General features: G+C 46.9%; 1 protein-coding gene across 1 annotated transcript in view; it reads left to right on the top strand.

Moving 5' to 3' along the window:
* The window catches only part of LOC133357189 (general transcription factor IIF subunit 2-like), a 30811-nt gene extending 15054 nt beyond the window's left edge, over positions 1-15757 (top strand). Inside the window, exons 4-9 of the mRNA XM_061575015.1 lie at positions 460-610; positions 2121-2159; positions 5714-5795; positions 6885-6984; positions 8965-9108; positions 14133-15757. Coding sequence (XP_061430999.1) covers positions 460-610; positions 2121-2159; positions 5714-5795; positions 6885-6984; positions 8965-9108; positions 14133-14252 — 636 coding nt within the window. The 3' untranslated portion in view covers positions 14253-15757. The remainder of the gene's footprint in view (positions 1-459; positions 611-2120; positions 2160-5713; positions 5796-6884; positions 6985-8964; positions 9109-14132) is intronic.
* Positions 15758-20719: the final 4962 nt, after the last annotated feature.

Here is a 20719-nt window from a genome sequence, read left to right on the forward strand (position 1 = left end):
GGTACGACGTTTCGCTGGTAATTGCATCCAGCATCATCGGGCAATTCGCCAGAATGGTGAGGCTCTGCTCTTGCTCCCGGTCTTAAATAGAGCAGCAGCAGGGTGACGTCATCATTTAACTCATCAGGTGCAACGATTTAGTTAAGTTGAACTGCTGGGTGGACAAAGCCAAGAAACATACCCCCGTTGTTTTAACCGCTGTGCCGGAAGATGGACTCGAACCCGGTGACCTCTGCATTGCAGCGTGCTAACTAATTCACACGTACGCGCGTACACAATGTTCACGGCGGTGTCGCGCACGCTTGTGAAAATTTCATATTTAATTTAAAATACCAATGTGATAAAAATGAAACTCTAACTCAAGACAAACAGAAATGAATAATAAAATAAAACCGATGCCACGCATATAAAGGATTTATAGTGAAAAACTTTGTTTTTACGGGTTAATTTTTTCCTCAGGTCTCCTTTGTGCTGAGCGAGGAGCTGGCTGGGGGAGGGGTCCAGGGGACGAGCGCAAAGAGCACGGCCATCAGCACCCCACGTGACCACGTGCTGGCCCTTCAGGGGGTTGCTGGGCAAAGCCTCGGTGTCTTCACTGAAGGCTCCTCTGGTACGGAGAGATAATTATTAAGTTTATTTTTTAAATCGCTTCTCGCCATTTTTGCTTAAGATCATGTTTTAGTATCTCCTGTTCTTTTCGTTGTTGTTGTTGTTGTGTGTAGTTTGTTGTCCTCCCCCTCACCCCTAACCCGCACCTCCGATTTGCACGGTTGGCTACGTACGGTGAGAAAGAAGCTCTACATACATAGAAAATATATTGTCTCGTGTCATTTGTGAAAATGCCGTGGCGTTTGTAACGTGCGCAGTCAGAACCAATGCCAAACAAATGCCCAAGCTTTGTGGTCCTATATTTGTATGTTTGGCCAACTCCCATAAACGAGTGTTTGTAAACATAGGAGGAAACCGGAGTACCTGGAGAAAACGCACACGGTGCAAGGTGTGGGTTCACTCATTCCCCCATCCAGACAGAAACGATACCACTCGCTGTTCTGCCTTACCATGACAGACCAGGAGATGGCGACCTTCAACGCTCATGGGCAGAGAGGGAGTCTCACAAATGTGAGCGATACACCAACCCTCGCCTGCGAAAGTCCTGGCTCACAGGCGAGCGTAACCGCCCGTGCAGTTTGACCCATTGAAGGCGATTGTGGAAGAGACGTGGTAATGCGGACAAGTGTTTCAAAGGCAACCCATGCTAGCTCAATTGGAACTCTTTGCTGTACGGCAAGTCCTCGCTTAGCGCATGGTGTTCACACGATAACGCGTGTTCTCATCAACGCGGTCCTTCTGTTAGGGAACATTTTTGCGCACAATGTGGAATACACGCAACGTTGTGACGCGGAATGCGTGCCGACATAACGTGGAACGCGCACACCGTTATAATGTGAAACGTCGCACCGTTATAGCGTAGAACGTTACATCGTTATAACGCGGTTTCTGAGCGGTCAGACGATAAACTCTTCTTGAGCTTAATTCTAGATTTGAAGTTTTCGTGACTGCAAGGATCCATATTCTTTGGTTTTTTCGGTAAAGTCACGTAGGTGAAAAAAGAAAACAAATAAATTAAATCACGACGTTTCGGAGGCAACACAAGCTTCCGTCTTCAGGTGGAACCGTCACAGCAAAATGACTGTATCAAGTGAAGAGAGCTCTGGGAGACACGACCTTGTATATATCTTCCTGAGCTGAGCGGTACGGTGATAGAGTACGCGGAATGATACAGTCACGCGGGGGTGTACCCTCGGTTATTTGTCGCACCATCTCTGCGCGTGCGTAGCAGTACATCGTATCGCGCCAAATTTCGTCGTTGCATCAGTTACGGGGAAATGGTTTTCGCGCAACGCATTTTTCGAGCGACGCGGCGAGGCGCTTGTCAGGAATGCATCCACCGTGTGATACGAGGAGTGAATGTACACTCGTGTATTCTACTCAACAGATGGCCACACACAGAGTGAATTTGAGAATTAACTTTTTTGTTCCTTTCACTTAATAGTTCTACTCTCTCAACAAAAGCTTACTCTCTGAACAATGAAATGTTGTGCTTGTGTAACACCCCACAGGAAAGCAGACGGATGCCACCTCGGGGAATGTCATATATGGTAAGTACATGTGTGTTTTATTTAGATACCTTTTGAAGCAATAAAATTTACTAGTTACGAACTTAAATTTCGATTTAAAGCTTTCGTGACTGCAGGGATTCATCTTCTTGGTTCTTTCGGTAAAGTCGCGTAGAAGGGAAATAATAAAAATAAAACATAATAAAATACAATTCTCACGACGTTTCGGCCACAACTCAAGCAGCCGTCCTCAGGTGAAGAACAGGTCTGTCGGAAAGACAGCGTCTGAATGAATGACGCTGTCTTTCCGATAGACCTGTTCTTCACCTGAGGACGGCTGCTTGCGTTGTGGCCGAAACGTCATGAGAATTGTATTTTATGATGTTTATTTTTATTATTTTATTATTTCCCTTCTACGTGACTTTACCGAAAGAATCAAGAAGATAGTTACAAACTTTTTTTATTTTTAACTAAACGTTTTATAATTTACGACTCGTATTCTCTTGCATTGACCGTTTGAAAATGTTTGAAAATATACAGTTCCGCAATTTTATTTTTTACACATGTTATCGTTAGCTATAACTGGCTTAATAGTCCAATTTGACCTACCTCTGGATGTTTAGTTGGGCTGTCAGAGAGAGACCCAGGAACCACTCGACTCCTCAATCAGCTTCTAAGTACCACACAGCATCTCGTATGCCAGGGCATGTGGCCGTCACGGGCTAAGCGGTGAACAAGTGTTTTTTGTGAAGAGCTGCAATGTGGCTACATTTTTTAGGTTGAGTTGGATTCGCAATCGTAAAGTTGTCTTAATAATATCCCTGCCGAGATTAACTCAACTAAAAACTGTGGGTGGGGCAGGTGTTGTCAATATCCCTCCCACCCCCCTCTCTAGTTTCCTCCGCATGCTTGGGAAGATTATCTTCCGGCACAGCCAATGCCGACTCATTATAAGCTTGCCTCTCCAAACACACTCAAACACCCTCAAATAAGAGGCGACCCAACAGCTTGCATTAGCTGCGTCTCACGCGCTGTTCAATGTACCGTGTGTAGCTGCGAAGCTAAGTACCCCTAGTGCACACTTGCATTTCTGCGACTTATATTCCAACCATGGTGGCAGTTGGATTAATCACGAGCAATATAGGCCGCAGCTGGTCAGTCAGTGGTGAAGAATTACAGGCAGGGCGGGAGGGAAAAATATAAATTAAATCTTGACTTAAAGCTTTCGTGACTGCAGGAATTCATATTCTTTGGGTCTTTCGGTAAAGTGACATTGGAAAGAAAATAAATTAAATAATAGAATACGACGTTTCGATTGCAACACAAGCAGTGGTCGTCAAGTCGAACTAAATTTGAGAGAGAGACAAAACACAGACACGGAGACACACAGAGAGAGACAACAGAGACACACAGAGACCCAATGCTTCTGTGTCGTGCCCTTAAATAGAGAGAGAGGGGGGGGGGGGCAGAGAGAGAGGTGGGTCTGCTGGAGCAGAGAAATTAGCATGTCAATGAGAGAGCTGTGTGGAAATCCACCTCGTGGTGGCAGGGGGAGGGAAAGACCCAGCAAGTCTGGTAAATATTTTTGTTTAGAGAGAGTTGTGTGGAAATCCACCTCATGGTGGCAGGGGGAGGGAAAGACCCAGCAAGTCTGGTAAATATTTTTGTTTAGAGAGAGCTGTGTGGAAATCCACCTCGTGGTGGCAGGGGGAGGGAAAGACCCAGCAAGTCTGGTAAATATTTTTGTTTAGAGAGAGTTGTGTGGAAATCCACCCCGTGGCGGCAGGGGGAGAGAAAGATCGAATGGACCTATGAGAGCTTGGTACATTTCAGACAGAGAAATGGGCAGTTATAGAAAACAAACTAAGCTCATTTTTGGAAATGTAATGCAATGCAACGCAGAGAGTCGGCTAACACACAGTTAACGCATAGCCTGGTTGATTAAAAACCAGGTTGACAAAAATCTAGGACGTTTCGACCGCAACACAAGCGGTCGTCGTCAGGACTAGGGGATGACGGCTTGTGTTGCGATGGAAACGTCGTAGATTTTTTGTTATTTTCTTTGAACCTATCTACGTGACTTTACCGCAAGACCCAAAGAATATATAAATTCAACTTTATTTTTTATTTTTACCAGGTTGAGGGCCCACTGAGCTATTCAGCTCTTTTCAGAAGCGACCTGGCTATTACAAATGATAGCTCAACAAAGCGGCTTATCACGTGGACATTTATAGCAGACAAATACTTTAAATGCGTGTTGATTCTAAATGTGGAGGGATGAAACCGGAGGATCCGGAGAAAAATCCACGCGACAGCGGGGAGAACATGCAACCCCCAAACATACAGCAGGTGTCAGGGCCAGGATCGAACTCACAACATCCTGTATACTGGGTGAGATAGTTAACATCTCGCTACCATGGTGCCCCTAAAAGATAGCTAGGACCCCTGTGGCATGGTCAACTCGACAGCGTTGGTAAAGTGACCATTTGCCTGGTGAATTTGCGCCATTCCATTGATGACGTCACCCTGCTGCTGCTCTATATAAGAACGGGAGGCAGAGCCTCACCATTTTGGCGAATTGCCTGATGATGCTGGATGCAATTACCAGCGAAACGTCGTACTCAAATTGTAAATGTTGTGGTTTCACGCTTCAACACACCGGTGGGCTAAAGCAGTGAACGATTTGTCTTTTGTCAACGTGACACTTTTTTACTGATTGGCCGTGTCGGGTGGTGGAGGGTTACGACATATTTATAAATAACGCGATCTAAACCCAAAAACGTTGATTATGAAAAATATTGGTCGCGAAAGCCTGCTACGTGTTAAACTGAGGGATCTAACTGGTTGCATTTTATGTTACGTGGGCTCTGTCCGTAGCAATGTGGAATTTGCACCAATGGCTCTGTATCTTCGAAATGAATGCCCTTCATCGCTCCGATAACAACATTGTCACTCGGGAGTTGCATTTCAGTTAGGACTTTGTGTCTTTTTGTAACGTGGGTTTTAGTTTTGATTACTATAATTGTTGCCTGCTTACAATTTAAACGACTCGCTTTTTTCAATTTTTCAACAGCTCTGTTGAATTTTAACGTTTCTAAAAAATTGCAAGTGCTTCCTATGACCACCATCAGGACAATGTTATTAAGCGTCTCCGAAGAGACAATGGTGAAGCCCCATCTAGCGACTGAGGATGCAGAAGGTTATTCTCAATATCAATTCTGTGACAGATTGCATTGTGATGTTGGGTTTTGTGCCCGGCAATTATGTCCTGCTTCCGTGAGATGTCCCCTGTACCACCGAGGAGACACGGGGGCATGATGAGTGGGGTTCATGTCATGGCACAGCATGGAAGACAACACGGCAATGATTATGCGAATTGCATTGAGTTTTTCGGTAGTAATAGGATAATTACGCAACACGACGGAGATGACATTGGTTATATAATAATCATAATTCATAACACCGCAGGGAATTGTGGAACTTAGACCGGAAAGTGCACAGATGCTGGGAGAGATGCATGCCTGGAATTACGTTGAGTAACAGAATGGGGAGCAAGTGGATTGGAGCGCTTAAGTTGTTTGTTTGTCTAATTTTAGATAAACTTTTCTTGGAGGGGGTCGTGGTCCAGCGTGCCGACTGCAGGCCCGTTGTTGGAGAATCCTACATGAAGATGAAAAGGTTTGAGAATTATATTTATATATATTTTAAAAACTTTCTGTCAATTTCAACCGCGATTTTAAACTGGGAAAAAACCTCGTTTGGTATAATTTCACGTCAAGGCAGAGGTGAAACCTTCACTTGAGGTTCTTCATCGGTGCTAAATATCCACACACGCACGTAACACTGATACCACGGGACCGTGAGAGGTGGTGATGACTTACGACTTTGGGGAGGCGTTCATCCAGCATTGGATTGATCATGGCTGATGATGACGATGATGATCTGTGATCTGTACGTGTGTCCATTTGAAAAGCGAGTTTACTTGCTAATGTTTGGAAATGTTTATAAATGTGAGTGAGTAGCAGATAAACCTTTAAATTGCATTGTGTCCAGGGTTCTTTGCCTTTCGGAATTATAGAACGCCTACAATTGGCGTTTTGTGTGCGCGCCTGCCTGCTACGTTGTAGAAAACGCAACGTGTTTGCCCATAACACTGTCCTAAAAGTATAAATTATATAACAGGCGGCATTTCAGGAAATGGTTCTTCGTCATCATGCAGAAAGCGGCAAGAGTGTCTCTATGCCTCTATGCGGTCGCAGAATGTGAACTACCTCGCCTGGTATACAGGAGGTTGTGGGTTCGATCCCGACCCTGAAGCCTGCTGTGTATTTAGAGTTTGCGGTGTCTCTCGCTCTCATCATCATCATCATCATCACGGTGACTATGAGATGTTGACTACCTCGCCTGGTATACAGGAGGTCGTGGGTTCGATCCCAACCCTGAAGCCTGCTGCTGTATATTCGGAGTTTGCGTGTTCCCCCAATGGTCACGTGTATTTTCTCTCAGGTACTCCGGATTTCCCTCCACATTTGGAATGAATACGCGTTGAGAGTATTTGTCTGCTATACGTTTCCACATTATAAGCCACTTCGTTGGGCTACCACTTGCAGCCAGGGTCGCTTCTGACAGAAAGCTGTGCAACTCAGTGGGCTTTGCCTGCTAATATAAAAAATGGGTTTGTCTGTAGTTTGGAGTGTTTTCATGGTTTCTACTTTTGCGCACCACTTTGCCAACGCAGCATCACCAAATAATTTTGTCATCTTGCAGGATGCAGATTGAAGAGTCCTCCAAGCCAATGCGGTTGTCTCAGCAGCTCGAGAAAGCGGTCACGACAAATTACAAGCCCGTGGCAAACCACCAGTACAACGTGAGTTTCCTGTTGAATGTTACAATGTGCACATGTGTCGTGGGTAAATAACTGGAGGAGAGTTTACTTGAGGCAACACGGTTTATACTGGTAGGAACCTCTGGTTACACCAGCCCACGGGATTATTGTGTCCGTCCGTCCGTCGTGCAGGGAGGGGCTGGGTGGGAGGGAGGGGCTGGGTGGGGAGGGTGGGGAGGGGCTGGGTAGAGAGGGTGGGGAGGGGCTGGGTGGGGTGGGGCTGGGTGGGGGGGGGTGGGGCTGGGTGGGGAGGGGCTGGTCACCCCGTAGTGCCCTTATAAAACTCAACGTTTAACCTACTCACGCCGGCTTGTGCCCGCCCTCACAGTCGGGCATATTTGCGGAATACACCACGCCGCCGTTGACCCTGGCCATTGACCGAGCAACCCAACGTTCCTACCAGCTCCCTCCGCAGGAATGTGTTTAACAGTAACTGCTGACACAAAAGGGTAACGGGCCCCTTACACCCGATACGCTAAGGAGGTAGCCTCTCCGGACAATTAGGCCTCTCGCTGACTAATGCACGCACACAATTCACATGAGCACAAAATATAGCTACGATGTCTGAGATGAAAGAGCAATTGCAATGGTACTCCTCCGCCTCAAATCGTTGCACCTGATGAGTTAAATGATGACGTCACCCTGCTGCTGCTGCTCTATTTAAGACCGGGAGCAAGAGCAGAGCCTCACCATTCTGGCGAATTGCCCGATGATGCTGGATGCAATTACCAGCGAAACGTCGTACAACTCAAAAATTGTAAATGTTGTGGTTTCACGCTTCAACACACTGGTGGGCAAAAGCAGTGAACTATTTGTCTTTTGTCAACGTGACACTTTTTTTGCTGATTGGCCTTGTCGGGTGGTGGAGGGTTACGACACATTTATAAGTAACACGATCTAACCCCAATAACGTTGATTATGACTCCTAAATATCCCTAACACAGTGGGGTAAATGCCTTGACGTTTTGCGTTGGTGTCTCTTTAAGACACAAAGAAACGGACGGGTAATGGCGAAGCCGTTCTCGTTCACTCGTTGTTTATCATCGTTAGCAGCTGGCCATCCTGTGGACGCCGGCGTGCGTGCAAAACCACTGTCGATGTGCCCCACGTGTTGGGCTGCTTCCCCACCCCCCCCCCCACCGTTTCAGGTTATTACAAAACAACGGTTGTTTTGTAACGCCGGCTCACTAAAAAAAAAATATCCCCGGGGTTCCGTTTGCATAACAAGACATCACTACACTGACGCCGAGGCCCTAACCAGAGCTGCCTCTTCAGTCGCTTGGGGGTGTTGTGTGCGACTTTGGGGACTCGCCTGCCCCCTTCGGCTCTTGTTGCCTCAGTTTGTCGCTGCCCGCCTCACGTGTTTGTGCCTATTCTTGGTTCTTTCGGTAAACTGCCAAATCGCTGTCTGTGGTGCTGACGTTAGGAAAAACTTTTTTCAAGTTTTCTTGCTGTGGATTTCACACCTGATGATGATTGCTTGTGTTGCAGTCGAAACGTCGTGAGAATTTTTATAGTTTATTATTTAATTATTTCCCTTCTACGTGGCTTTACCGAAAGAACCAAGAAGATGAATCCCTGCAGTCACGAAAGCTTTAAATCGAAATTTAACTAAATTTTGATTTAACTAAATTTTGATTTAAAGCATTCGTGACTGCAGGGATTCATATTCTTGGTTCTTTCGGTAAAGTCACGTAGAAGGGAAATAATAAAACAATGAAATAATAAAATAATAAAATACTTTTATTATGTTTTATTTGTATTATTTCCCTTCTACGTGATTTTACCAAAAGAACCAAGAAGATCAAAATTTAGTGTTTGTTCCTGTTTCAGCAATCGTTTTTTTACACCCACCCTCCCACCCGCTACCTCCTCCGAGCCGTTTCCCCACTCCTCCCTGGCCCAATGCGACACTGCCGCTCTCAACCATTTTTTTTTCTCTGCCGGTTTTCCTATCTGCAGATCGCGTTCGACCGCAGGAAGAAAGAGGAGGGCAAGCGCGCGCGTGCCGACAAGCAGCAGGTCCTGGACATGCTCTTCTCCGCCTTCGAGAAGCACCAGTACTACAACATCAGAGACCTGGTGGACATCACCAAGCAGCCTGTTGTGAGTGCCGTTGTGCGTCGTTTCTTTTCTTCTCAATGTCGAGATGGAGTCGCGGGCATAGCCACCTCGATGGCCTGGTAAGACGATGTGTCATTTATATTATTTGTCAGCAGGAGGCAGTGCACTGATGTGAACCGTGGACACCCCCTGGCTGTACACGTATGTACAGTGGAACCTCGGTATACGTCGTTAATTCGTTCCAGAAGGTAGGACTTATACCGAAAATGACGTAGACACCAAACGAATTTTTCCCATAAGAAATAAAGGGAAAGGAAATAATCCGTTCCAGAGGAAAATAAATGATATTTTATGTAGCATATTATACATTAATGGGGTTGTCTAAAATAATTTAGACACTACTTATTACTAAAATGCACAGAAGCCACGTGACCGCGCTGCTGCCAGCTGCGCTGGTCACGTGGTGCGCGCCTCGACCCCCCGGGGCTCCACCCTCCATGGGGGCAGCCGCCCCCCGCCCCTCTCCCCCATGCCCCTCTCCCCCACGTCCCCCGCCCCTCTCCCCCATGCCCCCCGCCCCTCTCCCCCACGCCCCTCTCCCCCATGCCACCCCGCCCCTTTCGCTTTGTCTCAGTCGTGAACGGGGCACACGCGGGTACCAGTGACTCATCCCGACCCATACAAGTTCTAGCAAGCGCGTCGTATCCCATGCAAGACATCTTATCCCAAGACATTTAAAAAAAAAAAAAAACACGACTTATACCAAATTCGACGTATTCCAAAGCGGTCGTGTATGGAGGTTCTACTGTACATTGAACCTCTTTCGCACAGTACGTAGCCAACCGTGCAAATCCGAGGTGGGGGGGGGGGGGGGGAAGGATGGCAAACTGAACACGAAAAAGCAGTTGTCGAAGAGATGAGGCTTCAGTCGAGAATGAGCCACCGTGCCTCCCGTCGCCTACGCTGTGTCTGCGGGCAGTGATAACGGCGGCGTGACGTGCCAAGCTCCCACGTCTTTCACAAGCCAGAGTGTAGTGAAGTATGGATCACGTCTGTACGTAAGTTGAATTTTTTTCGCACCGTACGTAGCCAACCGTGCTAATCAGAGGTGCGGGGGAAGGACAATAAACGAAACAACAAAAAGCAGTGGGGGGGGGGGGGGGGGGGTGAGGCTGTCATACAGTGGCAGATCAACAAAAGAGATCATCATGTACACATGGCTCCTTATGCAGCCCAAAAAAATTTGGGCATCACGACCCCATGCACCTTCGCTTCAAAATTCTCTTGGGACCAGTGGGTGGTGAGGAGGAGGGGGTGGGGGTTGTGATTCGAAGGTTTTCACTCATTTCTCTGCCCTTTGGTTTCCAGATGAAAATGATTGGGGTTCTGTGTTTGCATTCAATTGTGAGTTGTTGTGGATTTCGTTGTTGACATTGCTCCAGAGAAGTGCCACGACTATATACAGCGAGAAGGGGGGACAATTGGCAGAGCCGAGAGATCGATCGAGAATGTTGGTGAAAAATGGGGCCGAGTAAAATGCAAATTTTCTTGAATTTAATTTTGGTAGGGGAAGGGATGGAGACCAAAAATTGGGGACTTAGAGACCGAATCTGCGACAGCTGATAGGAGGCAACCTTGAAAAAAATTCTGAAAAGGTGTGCCCTGGAAAGGTGGGGAGGGGGGAGAATCCGGCATGGATGTGTGGAGGGTTGGTGGGGGGGTGGGGATGAGATGGGCCAGAGTCGGGAAGTTGTTAATTGCTGTTTTTAGCTGTGGGAGAAAAACGGAGAGCCCAGAGGAATTCCATGCAGAACAGGCGAGGGGGAGAGAACCAGACAGACTCCACGCGCAGGAAGGGAAGGTTCCCCAGTGAGGAATCGAACCCAGGCACTTGTTGCTGTGAGACATTGGTACCACCACTGTGCCACCCCCCCTCACCTTCAGGGTAAGAGCGGAGGTTGGTCTGGGTGTGGTGCATGTTTTGTAATGACGACTGCACACGCGTACACACACGTGCCCTGCCCATCGCAACCTTCCCAACGGTTTAATGAAATTGGTAATGATTTTGGGTCGTGATTTAATTTGCGAGTCTTTTATTTTTTTCTTCAAAATTCTCACACTCTCTTTTGTGCGGTCTCTCAGACTGTCATTTTTGCTTAGTTTTGCCCGCTCCCGTTAGCCTAAAGTGTAACGTCAGCTGTATACGTTACACGAATCGTAAATAATAATTGATTCTCACACACAACACACGATTGAATCCATGCATCGTTCGTGGAAGAATACATTTTAAATGATGAATAGATGTACCATTGGATGCCTAGCGGGCACCCAGAGGTCTGTAATCAATCAAAAGACCAGTTGGTGGGATACTGTGAAAGCTTTGTTAATGCAGTGGTCCTTAACGTTTACGCAGCCTTGCACTCCTTGGGTTCTCAATGGGAAGATAATGTAAAATGTTAATAAGTACATGTAGGTTTGATGTAACAAAGTAGTTGTATTTTTTTTATTTAAAGCTTTCTTGACTGCAGGGATTCATATTCTTGGTTCTTTCGGTAAAGTCACGTAGAAGGGAAATAATAAAATAATAAAAATATAAAACAATAAAATTCTCACGACGTTTCGACTGCAACACAAGCAATCATCATCAGGTGTGAAATATGTTCTTGCTGTGGATTTCACACCTGATGATGATTGCTTGTGTTGCAGTCGAAACGTCGTGATAATTTTATTGTTTCATATTTTTATTATTTTATTATTTCCCTTCTACGTGACTTTACCGAGAGAACCAAGAATATTAACTAGTTGTACTTACGCGCCCATGCTTAATTTGTCTTTTCGATGATTTTCCTTCTTAAAAAAAAATCTGGCCCTGTCTCGCCGCCCCCCCCCGAAAGGGCATCTCTGCACCCCCAGAAAGGGTGATCTCGCACTCCCAGGGGGTGCGTGCACCCCAGGTTAAGAACCACTGTTGTACCCTTTCCCACATGTTGGGCCAGTACAGTGCGATGGCCTTGCCAGCTTTAATACACCTGGGTATGTTCTTGAACAATAATGGGAAGCCTCGCTGCCAAGTGCATAGTACAGAGGGACTCGACTAACCAGTTTTGAAAGTTTGGCCTGCAGATAAATTGAATGATTCGATGTTTTTTCATGTGCCCACTCGTGATTGACGACTGGTTGCTGCGCCAGCCTAATGAGGCGAACAGTTGGGCAAGTTTGTTTTGTGCCTGCTCCTCTCGAGGTGGTGACGATACGGTGGCGTGGCCGGCAAGCTACTGGACATCTGTGTAAAAACAAAAAGAGCGTTACAGCTCATCGGATTCCTCCGGTGTAAATACATATTTTGATTCTGAAAACTCAGCTTGTGGTTAGGACAGGGGTCGGCAACCAAAATAACAAGAAGAGCCATTTCTTTCCAATTCGGTACAAAATTCAGTATTTCAAGAGCCGCAATGCATCTGAGTACATACGTACTCATCGTCAAGAAGCAGCCCGTAAAGAGCCGCATGCGGCTCCGGAGCCGTAGGTTGCCGACCCCTGGGTTAGGAGGTGAGCAATTCCAGCCGTCTTGAGATTCGAGTAGGGAGCATAACACGGGTTCATCTGTATGTGTGTGTGTATGTTGAACTTCTTAGCTCGTGTGCTTGATCTTTCCAGCGCAGGATCGTGAGAGATTTCGGACCGATTGGGGGAGGCCTTTATGCAGCAGTCTATTGATCTTGGCTGCTGCTGCTGCTGATGCTGCTGCTATTGCTTGGCTGGCTGACGCTATTCACTGATGTCTGTTAAAGTACACAATTGTAAATATGTTCCGTGTAAGGCCACGTTGAGGCTTTTAACCAAGATGCCAAGTGGGTACACCCAATAAAGTTCCTGTAAGCGCAAAAAAAAATCCTTGCCACGATTCGTGAACGTGGCAATGTAAATTCACGAGCCGTGCGATGCGGGTGCCTGATTATCCGTATTGAAATCTCACATGCAAAGGCAATGAAGCTCTTTGTCAAACCAACTATTGGATGAAGGCCTCCTGGAGGTTGTTTTTGACCATGCTCATCATTGCAGGTTGGGTATCAGAACTGCTTCAGATATCTGTCCGTGGAGTTAAACTCCGCTACAGTGGATCTGCGAGGCATTGCTCTAAGCACTTCGCCACCAGTGAGGAGCCCCTTAAACACCGTCACGGTCGGCGTTCAACGTAATCTCGGGTTCTGAGCGTGTCTTTATTTGGAGGAGCGCTTTGTAAGGCAACGTGAGTAGCAGCTGTGTATGCAATTGCACGTGGCCTTGCGCCCACTTTAAGCGATGCAAGTAAAACATGGTTTGTAAAAGTGTCAACCGTAAAAAAAAAAAAATCCCGTGCGGACGGAATCAACAGCTGGAGTGGAAAACAAGCGATGTTTTGCGCTTCGGGATGATTTTATTTTTAACCAGGTGAGAACTCAAGGGAGCATGAGATAGGCGTTTCATTTTGCAAGGTTGACCTGGGGCATTAGTCTGCCAGGAGGAGGCAATGATTGCTGTTACGTCTGCTCTTTGGTGATTTCCGTGTTAAGTTTGTTCGCCTGCCCCGGCAACCTCCGATTGGCGCGGTTGGCTACGTACAGTGCGAGAGAAGTACAACATACGCAGACTCGCACAGAGACCCATACACTCATCAACTCGCACAGACACATCTTGATTTGAAGCTTTCGTGATTGCAGGAATCCATACTCTTTGGTTCTTTCGGTAAAGTCACGTGGGTAGAAAATAAAAAAAATCACGACGTTTCGATCGCAACACGAAGCAATCGTCATCAGGTGGGACAACCACAGCAGTTTTTTTCGTGCTGTGGTTGTCCCACCTGATGACGATTGATTGGTGTTGCTATCGAAACGTCGTGCTACCTACGTGAAAGAATCAAAGAGTATAGAGACCCATAGTTTGTTGTCCTTTCCCCGCACCTACAATTAGCGCGATTGGATACGTATGATGCGACAGACGTTCACCATACATACATCTCCCAAGAGGGCAATCTTTCGTAGTGACACGGAGATGTGTACATTTCCTGCTCTTCTGTGTTTTTGCAGACATACCTCAAGGATATTCTGCGCGAGATCGGGATCTACAACGTGAAGGGGACTCACAAGAACACGTGGGAGCTGAAGCCAGAGTACAGACATTACCAGAGCGACGAGAAGAGCGACTGACAACTCGGCTCAGTGTGTGGGCCTGCATCGCGCGTGCGTGTGTGCGTGTGTGTACCATACGACTCATTTAAACGCTGTTTATAAATGGGTATCACCACCACCGGTTGCGTATGGTGACGTGATGGGGTAAAGTGTGGGTACACCCACCGCTTCTAAAGGTGTTTGGCCAGCTTGCAAGAGTAGGGCCAAAAACATACCCCGCTCGAAGGGCTGTCTCGTGAGGCAGGGCTTGAACCTTCACCTTTAAGTTAATGTGCCCGGGTGTTGGCAGCAGCCTCCTTATTGAGAAGGATCGTTCGATGATGCGGTGGTGATGGCGAGGGTGGCGTTTGTCTCTTTGCAATGTTGCACTGCTGTCGATGCGGTACCAGCATTTGTTTTTAATGTGTTGAATAAACAAAAAAAATGTCTTATTCCTTCAATTAATTTCTCCACGTAGCGGCTGGCTGTGTGTGGCTCCCCACATCATCCGGTGCTGTGGGCCTTTACCGAACAGCTGAACGGGCACGCCTGAGATATGCGTTTTCATAACCCAAGCCCGCCAACTCTCATCTGGTCAAGTTTAGCCGGTTTTCGATGGTATCTGCAGGCAGGCACCAACCAAAAGCTTGGTTTTGCATTCAAGTTGCGCAAGCCTAATGCCTTGCAAATTATTTGACGACAAATTAAGCGATATCGCCCCACTCGTGTTCACAGCTTGAGTGCGTGCGCTCCTTAAGAGGTGGGAAGGTAATTGTCATTGGACACCATCTCTTAAAGGTTTTTTTTTATTTTCCAGATTTAAAAGATTGTAATACATAAATCAACATTCCCCCAACTTTGACCTGGATGTGCATCGTCATTGAATATTGTCTGTGCGTGCAAGTAAAGTGAAGTTACAGTATTGTCAGATGTTTTGTTTGCTTTGTCATGAATAGAAATTCTATAAATATGTCTTCAAATGTCTAAAAGTATGTCACGAAACCTGTTTAATTTTTTTTTCCACAATGCAGTCGTACTCGTACTGAAACTACTACGTTTATGAACGCGTAACATGGGACAGTTTAGCGTAATTATTGTGCACGCAAGCTTTACAAGCATTACCGAAGGCCGCCGTTTGCTACTGCTCAGCACGGCTTTGATCTGCAAATAAAACGACGGTGCTCCATCAACCCCTTCAGAAGAGCAACTGGTCGCTGCGCACTCGTCCACAAGTGGAAAATCAAAGACGACAACCCACGGTGTGACTGCGGGTCACCCGGACCGCACAAATTGACCATATCGCGAATAACTGCATCATCCTACGCCCGCTCTCCGGCGGACTGAGCGGAGTTAGTTGCACAACTCTCCCGAAGCTATCGCGTGGCTCACGAACTTGAACTTGCGCGTGTCATTTGCACATTTGCCATACGCTGGAGAGAGAGAGAGCGATACCGAAATTAAAACGTCTTCTCAAAATAGTGCAGTGTCCTTTGAAACCACACTGTAGCTGTTAAAAGCTCGCTTGCTTGCTACGAACGGCGTCTTTGTTACCCAAGTTATTTTTTGAATGTTGTCATTTGAAACCAACGGATGAAAACGTTGCAGGATTTAATAAAGAGCCAATTAAAAAGAGCGGGCATGTTTTTATTTTATTTTACTCCGCGTGAAGCAGCAGTGCCTTTCATTTTAACACCTGAAGAATGTTCGTTGACGTTTTCAACAGTGTCTTGTTTCTCACCACGTTTTGGAGAAACATCCTCAAGTATTATTTCGTGCCTGCGAGGCGTTGAATAAGTGCCACTTAAGTGCTTTGCCATGGGTTTCGGGATATTATTTGACCGTAAAAAAAAGGTGTCGTGGTTTATATGCGAAAGGCTTTTTTTTGGGGGGGGGGGTATGGGGTGGGGTATCTGTATCGCATGGCTATTATCCAAAGCAAATGTGGAAAAGGTTACCAAGGACACTGTTAATGGCACTAACGTTCACCAACAACGTCTGCCAGACCCCATATCTCTTGGGGGGGGGGGGGGGGGGGAGTCAATATCTCACCTTTCAGGTCTATTTTTAAAAAACCTCCCTCCATCTATCTTTATAACTCGCATTGTCGCTGATAGTGGTCGACCATTCGCAGTGCCTGTCCCAATAAATGCGTCTTGCGCGAATCCGCCCATCATCTATCATTATGACTCATTGCCACTGATACTGGGTGGCCATTCGCTATGCCTGCCATAAAGATTCCATCCTGTGCAAATCCTCCCACCATTTGTCCTCGTGATCCTCTCTCGTCACTGAAACTGAGTGACCATTCCCAATGCCTGTACACCTTGCAACAAATTCCACACCCATCAAAACCATTTCCCCCCCCCCCCCACTCTCTGATTACGTCTACAAGGCTAGTTGTGGCACGTTCCATTCCAAAGGTTCAGCTTGTGGCGCTTGTCTGTGGAGGGAGTTCGGGGTGGCGGGGGGGGCATGGGGAGTAAAGGTTACACACACGTGGTGGAGTGTGGAGCAACAACAGCGGCACATGCACCGTGCGAAGTTGCTTGCGCCGGCCAGAGGCTTGTCGGCATTGGAGAGGCTGGCACCCCGGGGCCTTGCTGACGCATGGAAAGGGCATTTGGTCGTCTGCCGCTAGAGCCGAGCGAGGGTGAATTGGGGTCCGTTCTGCGCACCTTGAAGTATCGATTTATTTACATGGCCAATCGGTGAATCATTTCAACGTTTGTCATGTACTCCACTGTTATTGGCCACAAACAATGGGGCCCGCGAAAGTTATGGTACAGGTGGTACCTATTCTTAGTTTTCGGTAAAGTCACGTAGGTAACAAAATTAAATTAATAAAAGTAAAATAAAAATTTAATAAAAATCACGACGTTTCGGAGGCAACACAAGCTTCCGTCTTCAGGTGGAACAGTCACAGCACGATAGCTGTATCAAGTGAGAGAAATTCCAAGAAAACCGTATTTTTATATATACTGGTTGAGGGTGGGAGGAGCCAAGGTAGGCCCTGGATATTATTTTTGTGAGGTTCGGTGCGGCTGAAGCACGCTGTTAGGAATGAGCCTTTGTTGTGTAAACTAGGTGCGGATGATGGAAAGGTGCCTTTTTGTTATGTAGAGATGATGCGGCTGAAATCGCTGCCAGGAAATTAGTCTTTGTACCGACAAGCGAAATGTACAATTTGGCCTCTTGAACTAAAGTTCCCGGAGCAGCCCCATGTAAAGTTGCACCTGCACACGAAATATGTAGAACTTCTTTCGCACCGCACGTAGCCCACCGGTGCTAATCGAAGGTGCGGATGGAAGGACACGAAACAACACAAAAAGCAGTTCTATTCGAAATGAGTTCTCAATCTACATTTAAAAGTGCGCACCTACGGTGGTGTCCTAATACACTGCTCAACACACTTTTTCTGGCATAAGGTATTCCAACGGTTTTAAGGTAATTCCAAATCTGGCATCAGTTTTTGTCTATCACATCAGGTTTTTGAGATATCAAATATTGCATTTTCAATAAAAACTGCAGAAGAAAAACATTAATAAATGTGGATATCTACATAAAATGGTATTATAAACACTATCCTAAAAATACAGCACCATATTTTAACACTAAAGCAGTCACTGACTCGCAACAACTTGCAATCATAAGTGACAGAGTTAATTTCGGGTAAAATCCATGAAAATGGGGTATGCCGATAGCATAAAAATGAGATGTGATAGAGCAAATCTGAGATCAGATTTGGAATCAGCACCCTGAAATTAGTCTAAAACAGCTGCAAAAGTCCAGGCCAGAAAAACATGTTTTTTTTTTGTTGACCAGTGTTAGCAACACGCGCTGATCACGGTGACGAGCCTCCTGTCATCCACATCACCTGGTGGGGAAGCCCCACAACACCGCCCACTCACCCCCACCCCCAGTGCCACGAAATCCACCTTTTTTTTCTGCCGGCACGCACTGCGTGACTTTTCGGCGTCTCGTTTACGACAAAAAACAAGTAAACCCGTAAAAACAAAGTTTTTCACTATAAATCCTTTATACGCGTGGCATCGGGGCGGCTAGAGTCCTCTCGTCCTCTGGCTTGAGATGGCTGCCACCTATGGGTCAGACGATTGTCTGGCAGCATTAAACAATTGGTAATTAAATATTTTATAAAAAATTCCCCTAAAAAGTGTAAAATTTTGGAAATTTTTTCACGAAAATGCATTGTCATGCACAACGAGTCTGTGTGCAAAATGTCAGCTCGATTGGATCACGGGAAGTGGATTAAAAAACGACCGAAAGATTTGCACGGTCCTAAGCAAGCAAGCAAGCGAACTTAATATAAAGGATTTAAAAAAGCATTCTCTCCCATCGACGGGAGGATTTCTGTTGAAAATTCCCGTCGTTGGATTGTTACTCTTTAGTTCTTTCGCTGAAGTCACGTAGAAAGAAAATAAATTAGATAATAGAGTACGACGTTTCGATTGCAACACAAGCAGTCGTCATCAAGTAGAACTAAATTTGTGACTTTACCGAAAGACCCAAAGAATATGAATTCCTGCAGTCACGAAAGCTTTAAGTCAAGATTGAGTTTTGTTTTGTTTATCTGCGATCGACAGAATGTGTTGTTGCAGGCTTGCGCGCAGTTTCCACGAGAGCGCCATGGGTGGAACCCTGCGTGGTTTGGGGCCGTCCATAAATGACGTCACGCACCTGGGGGAGGGGGGTCAGACATTTGTGACGATGTGTGACGATGGGGGGGGGGGGGGTGAGAAATGTGACGTCACATCAAAATGCGCAACTTTAAATAAATATAGACAACACGTTCTGCTTAATTAAATAGACTTTTTGATAAATGTTTTCTCCTACAACATCAGAGTGCAGCGCTACATTAAATACGCACTACAAGGACAATAGTTGAACGCGATTTGAAGCATGTTTTATTTTTTTTGGTGGGGGGGGGGGGGGGGCAGAGCTTTGTGACGTCATATTTGAGGGGGGGGGGTGTCTGACTTTTTGTGACGCCGTGTGACGAGGCGGGGGGGGGGTCAAAAATCGTCTAAAACCGCGTGACGTCATTTATGGACGACCCCCTAGTCAATATGCACAGACAGTGCCCTACCTCGTCACGACATCACAGTGCGATTCGCGCGATCCGGTTGCAGGCAGCTTAATTCGTACCCACACACGTGCACACGCACCACGTGGTATGTTGTGTCAACACACACCACGTGGAGTGTTGTGTCAACACACCACGTGGTGTGTTGATCGTCTCCAGTGAGGTTGATGGGCACTGTACCCCAGGGTTACGGGTGGGATGAGGAGTCTGTGCACACATTTCAATCAGTTACGGGATCACGACTGTGCCCCATCCATCTCTTGGTTACTGAGCGATTAGCTTAGGGGCCGTGGGTGGCCAGCACCACGCCCGACCGTCTTTGTCTCCCCAGTGGCGATGTTTACACACCGCACCAGGTACTCATTTTGAGACTGAGTCGACCTAGGGGAGGCCCGGGACCGGTTCAGATAATCGTCATCGGTGTTGGCGGTGAGCGGGAATCGCCGGGTTCGCTCCCCCCACACCGAGATACACACACAGACACACACAGAGATACACACACAGACATACACACAGAGATACACACACAGACACACACAGAGATACACACAGAGATACACACACAGATACACACACAGACACACACAGAGATACACACACAGACACACACACAGAGATACACACACAGACGCAGAGATACACACACAGACACACACAGAGATACACACACAGATACACACAGATACACACACAGACACACACAGATACACACACACAGATACACACACAGACACACACAGATACACACACAGAGATACACACACAGAGATACACACACACAGATACACACACAGATACACACACAGACACACACAGAGATACACACACACAGATACACACACACACGCAGAGATACACACACACAGACCAGGCATACACACAGACACAGAGATACACACACAGATACACACACACATACACCGAGATACACACACACAGACACACACACCGAGATACACACACACACACACACAGAGACACACACCGAGATACACACAGACAGACACACACCGAGATACACACACTGACACACACACAGACAGACACACACACCGAGATACACACAGACAGACACACACACAGACAGACACACACCGAGATACACACACAGACACACACACAGACAGACACACACACCGAGAAACACACAGACAGACACACACACACGTACACAAGCTCCGCCTCCACTCCACGAACTGGGCGTGGCTTCACCCCACGTCCAATCCGCGCGTGTCTGGGAGGAGGCGAGAACGATGAGCAGTGGGGGGGTGGAGTGGGTGGAGGGGTGGAGGGTGGAGTGGGGAGAGAATCATCAGAGAGGACCAGCGGCGGATCGAGCGCGGGCGATGATGCCAATAACGCCGCAACGTTTCCTCGTTCCCTGTGTACGCCAGGAGGTCGAGAC

The sequence above is a fragment of the Lethenteron reissneri genome, chromosome 57, assembly GCF_015708825.2.
Source record: "Lethenteron reissneri isolate LAM-NWPU_2019-01 chromosome 57, ASM1570882v1, whole genome shotgun sequence".
In the NCBI taxonomy this organism is placed as follows: Eukaryota; Metazoa; Chordata; class Hyperoartia; order Petromyzontiformes; family Petromyzontidae; genus Lethenteron; species Lethenteron reissneri.